Source organism: Morone saxatilis, unplaced genomic scaffold, assembly GCF_004916995.1.
Source record: "Morone saxatilis isolate NCDOM2014 unplaced genomic scaffold, NCSU_SB_2.0 Contig5, whole genome shotgun sequence".
NCBI lineage: Eukaryota > Metazoa > Chordata > Actinopteri > Moronidae > Morone > Morone saxatilis.
Genome location: NW_023340095.1, coordinates 13,366,955 through 13,373,016, shown reverse-complemented (window position 1 = coordinate 13,373,016; position 6,062 = coordinate 13,366,955). Strand labels below are relative to the sequence as shown.

At 38.3% G+C, this 6,062-nt stretch overlaps 1 protein-coding gene across 1 annotated transcript in view; it reads right to left on the bottom strand.

The window, feature by feature from the left end:
- Positions 1–6,062, bottom strand: part of col28a2a (collagen, type XXVIII, alpha 2a) — a 21,726-nt gene that overhangs the window by 7,213 nt on the left and 8,451 nt on the right. Inside the window, exons 6-15 of the mRNA XM_035677008.1 lie at positions 5,468–5,521; positions 4,750–4,794; positions 4,629–4,655; positions 4,502–4,546; positions 4,340–4,384; positions 4,013–4,066; positions 3,044–3,112; positions 2,862–2,930; positions 2,638–2,706; positions 505–573 (exon numbers count right to left, since the gene is read on the bottom strand). Coding sequence (XP_035532901.1) covers positions 505–573; positions 2,638–2,706; positions 2,862–2,930; positions 3,044–3,112; positions 4,013–4,066; positions 4,340–4,384; positions 4,502–4,546; positions 4,629–4,655; positions 4,750–4,794; positions 5,468–5,521 — 546 coding nt within the window. The remainder of the gene's footprint in view (positions 1–504; positions 574–2,637; positions 2,707–2,861; positions 2,931–3,043; positions 3,113–4,012; positions 4,067–4,339; positions 4,385–4,501; positions 4,547–4,628; positions 4,656–4,749; positions 4,795–5,467; positions 5,522–6,062) is intronic.

Sequence of the window (6,062 nt, the reverse complement as noted above, 5' to 3'; positions counted from 1 at the left end):
TCAAATAACTAATTAAAATCAAACTCATCAAAAAAATGGACACTTGAACATACATCAGTGTGATAACAACTACCTAAAATGACAAAAAACATATTTGGTAAAATTATTAGACTTTTACGTGTACTTTGATGTTTCAGTTTGGCCCATGTGGGGAGGTGCAGGTTTGCATCAATACTTTAAACATGTTTCATGAGGAAGGAAATGCACTTTGTTAGACCTCAAAGATACACATAATGTGTTTTTGTGAGTGAATATAAGGGCACCTTTAATTGAAATGACACATATTACCTCTGTTGGTTATATATTACAGTCTTTTATAGTACACAATGCAGTCCTATCTTTTCTTCAGTAACCAGACTTCACTTTCCTCTCACCTTATTCAGTCAAGTGTTTTAAGAGGCCCTCTTGAAGCCTAGAGGACATTTAGGCTGCCTTATGGATTTCATTAGAGCCTTTGTGTAGACTTTGTGTTTGTCTTTATTAAATGATAAATTTACAACCCACCCTTTCTCCTTTGATTCCTGCACCCTGCTGTCCCCTCGGCCCCCTCGGTCCAGGAAGCCCCCGATCCCCCTGTGGAACAAAATCAGGTTATCGCTGTCAGTTACATCACAGCTACTTGGCATTGGGTCACAGCCAAGCTCTGCATTGTTCTCAGTGAAGAAAGTATGGAAGAAGAGCATGTTTGTTCCTGTTACCCTCTTGTGATTGATTACATTAAAAAAAATCCAACCCACAAGGAATGGAAATTTTTTTTCTTCATGGCATTTCTCGACTGCATGATTCTTTAACCTTTTCCACGACCGGTTGATGGGAACAGCATGAGCAACATCCAAGTGTAATGAAGTGCAGACATGCAGACTTGATCATACTAACTCTACGTGTCTGTGTTTATGTGTGTGGAGTGGGTTTATTCACCTCTGACAGAAGCACTCTGATCCCTTTTTACAAGCGGTAGAAGTCAGCAGAGGAGTAAAATCTATAACAGCTAGGAAGTCTGGTGTAGATCAAACAGATGTGTAGTAGCTTGAGGACATTTCCTGTCTTCAATTTCTAAGAGCTTTCTAACAAATAAAAGTGTACTCTGTTCTTTACAGAATAGCCTCAAAACCACATAGATATGCTCCTTCCTTTGTCATTTTTACCTACAAGTTCTGTCTTGTCTTTTTACTCTTACTTGGGTATTATACAATAATCTCACTTCATTGCAGTTTGTTTTTTTCTGTGCTGTTGCAAAGTAAGACGTGCTTTAAATAATAATCTTGATGCATATGCCTAGCAATCCCAGCTATATATTCTTGAAAGGGGTATTTGCAGAATCTATTGAAAAAACTGTATATGTCCCATAATGCAGCATGTTGCAGCACGGGAGGGGAAAGAAATACTGTTTGTACAGGCTTAACACATCAACAACAGTAAGTAGTAATGCTACAGTGAACACCTGAGTTGTGAGTCAGTGAGTTGGAACTGAGTGAGATCTGCTTTTGACAGATGCAGGCAATGAGCTGCAGAATGGCCCAGATACTGTACATACACGAAGACACGTAGTTCACACTCATCTGTAAGAAGGTCAAAACAATGTGTTTTTCTTTATTGTATTTTTGGATCTGAGCGTTATATGCCAATTTATAGCCACACACAGTATTTATCAGCAACTTTTGTTTTACTACTAGAATCTAGCAGCTGATTGTTTATGCAAGTAGGTTTTGAAGCTGTTAGTTACTGGTAATGGCTAATGTACCAATAATCTATAATTGCTTTTAGACATGATGAATCATCAGTTAAAGAATATCTACAGCCCCTAAATTGTATATTTATATCAGATATCACATCCAGCGTGGGAGCAACACAGATACAAACACAGGCAAAGCGAAATAAAGCTTTGACATGACTGAATACAGCAGAGCTTAAAGTAAAGGATCAAATTAAAGGATTTGTTCATATCCAACTTTGTCGCATTATCTAGGGTTTGGGTACTTGTAGAAGAAGAAGAAGATATACTTTATTAATCCCCAATGGTGAAGTTCTTGTAGGTGGGGTTTCAAGGGTACTATACCAAAAACTGTTTGATGGAAACGTTGCTTTAGAGTGCAGCAAGTTCTGGTCTTTCACATATTTACTGACTTCTTTAATTAAACTTTCTGGTAAAGCTACAAGTAACTTTCCTTTTGTGTTGATTCTGGTGGGCCCTGTGTGTGTAGGAGTGTTCACGTTACCTTGTTTCATTTGATGTCAATGGGAATCTGACTGAATCTGACCCAGTGGAATAACTACATATAATAGCCAATCTTCTGGCTGATGTTTATGTTTATGTATCTTGTTTATGTAGGACATACAGTCACATAAGAATTTTAGACTGTCATAACCAGTTACAAACTCCTTGTAGTAGGTTTAATTTAGGCTTTTACTTACTTTTCGAACAACCTTGTGTATTAGATGTGTTCAGTTCCACATACTTACGCATGAGCAGCTGCACTGAAGGTTAAGTGTTTTTCTGAAGAGACTAATTAATGCAGGAGCTAGTGGGGTCTTTTTTCTAATATATATTTTAATAAATATCTGTCTTCTGTGTTTGATTGATATGTGCAACCTGGCTAATACTTTAGTTTTCAAGAGTTCTCTGATGATAGATAATACCTTTGGTCCGGGAAACCCCTCGCCATGGGGTCCTTTATCCCCTGGAACACCTTGTGGTCCTTGAGGTCCCTATAAACAAAGTCAGAGAGTATAATATGTCACCCAAACAGTGCTCAGGTCAAAGTACCTGTATGGGTTTTCTCTACAGATCACAAAAATCGACACCACAGACAGATAAACATTCATCTGTTTGCAATAGCACAGACTGTTACTTCTAAACTTACAGGAAGGCCGGGTTCACCCACTCCAGGAGGACCAGGAGGACCAGATCGCCCCTGAAATCCCATGTCACCCTGCAGATTTACATAGAAACTTAATTGAATAAGTGAAACCCAAAGAAATGCAAATAGCAAACAATCACAAAGTACAAGAACATATTCAGAGGATCGTCCATAGCATTATTTACCTTTGGTCCAGGAAATCCAATACCAATTTCTCCCTGAATTCCTGGAGGGCCAGGTGGGCCACGTTCACCCTGTTATCACAAACATGATAACAGTTAGCACACAACATCCTTTAAAATCACTTTTCTGTCTTATTTATCCTCTCCTGTGCAGATACGATGCTCCTTTGAAGCTAAAAATAATGCTGCAAATCCTGCGTACTAAACGAGGTGGTGGTATAGATATTTGATCTCTTCCTGCAGGTCAGGACATATAAGAGCTTAACTTGAGCTCCAGTACTGTCTCAAATTTCAAGAAAGCCCAAACAACAGTGTTTTTAAAATAACAAAGAACTGCTGGAAGCTCTTCACAGCATCAATTCAAGGATTAATTACAATATCTGCTTGCCTTTAGGTAATTTTGATCTAAAATAAAAAACTTTTTATGTAAGGCCAAGACTTACATAAAAAGATGTTATGTAATTGGGAGTTTCACAATATGTATTTTTTCTAGAAATATATATAAATAAAATGAATATGTGAAAAGGCTTGTCTTACATGAGTCTCTTTTGGACAACTCATACTACAAAAGGACCACCAAGAGTCAAATGCTTCCTACATGTCCTCACATGGCGAGACACTGAGCATACACTAACTTTCCATGTATGTTATTAACTGGAGGCCTTGTTGGAGAAGCTGACGATGCTGTAGGCACTTCCTAGGCTGTAGTTAGTAACAGGATACAACCCCTTAGGAAAACCTGTAGTAAGATTCGGTGGTGGTGAATAACAGTAATGATGGTGGAAGATGTTGGCTTATTGCCAAATGTTCACACAGGGGTCTATTACCAGACAAGCAGGCCTCTGTGCTGCATGGTAAAGATCAGGGTGGTAAAGCTCCAACCTATTGTTTAAACTAATCATAAAAGGAAAAGTAAAGGTCACAGCAGATGTACACGGTGAGGTAAGTAAAAGTTGTTCGAAAGGGGCTGACCTGCTTTCCCTGAGGACCCTCTGGTCCAACGTCTCCATGTGGTCCTGGTAACCCCTGGACAGAAACGACATACAGCCATTAATAAAGAACCATCCAGTAAGACATGGGACATTTTGTGGTGATTTCTGCAGCTATTTTCTTCAATATAAAGGAGATTTCCTCTAGTTTAACATCACACACAGTATCCCTGGCAGTTAATATTCATATGCAAAGCTAGAATTTCATACTAGCTTGCAAGTTATATGTATACTTGACCACAATAAAGTAAAGACAAGCTCCATAAACATTTGCAACAATTGCATATTTTACTATTAAAATATTACTGACCTGCAGGCCTCTAATTCCTCTTGTTCCAACTGACCCCTCAGGACCCTGAAGTGTATTATATAAGGAAGAGCATGAGATCAACCACTGTATGTACAGTAAGTAGGAATTATTAAACTGAAAACATAATATTCAGTATGTGTAGTGTCAACAGTGCTGTCATACCCTGTCTCCTTTGATTCCTGGAGTCCCGCATTCACCCCTCTCACCCTGTGTAGGAATTACAAGTATTGCACGGGCTCGATTCCAACAAAATAAAATGTTATCATTGTCATTTATCTAAATCACATACCTTCTCTCCTTTGTAACCTGGTTTTCCCTGCAAATAAAATAAATGAGATGTTATGTGTGAATAAATTACAGAGGCTGTAATGAATATTTTATTAATGTTGTTCATGAATTGTGGCATTTACCTCAGCTCCCTCTCGCCCGGGAAGACCACTCAGTCCTGCTTCACCCTGATATGACAGAAAGTTCACTATCTCATTATATCAATGAATAAGAGCTTATCCAAGCTACTGTAAATAACTAAATACAGAGTAAACATTCTGAAACTGCTGGTATGAACAGATTTAGAAGAAAAACAAACAGAAAAAGAGATAAAAAAATGAAACATCCTGCATTTAGCCAAGGTTTTACCTACTGTAGCAACAGTTAATGGACTGAAACCATAAAGATTAAGACATAAAGAATGAATTGGTGTTGAATAAATTGACTGTTTCTGATTATTCATAATTCATCCTAATAATTTCTAACAGATAAGTATTTTATTTTATGACTGGTCAATATTATTTATAACATAGGAAAAAAAATATTTTAAAACAACAAATGTTTTTTAAAAAGTCTGTCTAGATCTTTAAATGTAATAATGCTTATTTTTTAAATAACACTGAGATGTAAAAATCTTACAACTGAGTGTATTTGTTGAATTTTAAGGTAAGGGTTAAAATGATGGCCACATATCTGGCACATGACAATCACAATTTACAGATACTGGATGACCCGGTTCAGGTTCAAGTTTTTCCCAAAATGTAATTTATGTGTGGAGCAATCAGGAAGTATTATATAACTCCTGACAGAGCCCGGCAGCTAAGAAATCCATAGTACATATGGCCATCAAAAAGCACGCACCTTTAACCCTTTAAGCCCCGGGGCTCCATCGTCTCCGGACCGACCCTTTTTCCCCTGGAGAATGAAACAAAGTTATGGTTGAGGTTTAATCATTTATTCCATTGACATTTTGCTCTCTTCTTGGTGTGCATAAAAATAATTATTAGAGAAAGGTCACTGGGCTGATGTCTGAATGCATCCTACATATGTGCTTATGGATGTGAGGACTGTATGATAATTGAAGCTATAGGTGGGCATGAGGTGTCTTGTCCACAGGGCCAGGGGTCATTGTCTTGAGCTGCACCTGGACTGTGTGTGTCAGTTGCTTTCCACCAGAAATCACTAGTTTGTGACCATTAAACTAATGAGAGCAATTATGAGAGCCTCCTAGTCTGAGTGTAAGAATTTGAAGAATCTTTGAGGAGAAAGCACCTGGTTCATGACAACAGAGCTGTCTGTCAGCAACATGATTATCTGCCAGGTTGCTGCAAAGCTTGACATTACATTGAGGGGACTATTTTCTGACGAGCAGAGGGGCTTGAGTGGAAGTGTGTTGAGTGGGGTGTCTAGAGAGGGTGGGGTCATCTTCTTCTGGTCCCTCTATCCCTAAGTAACT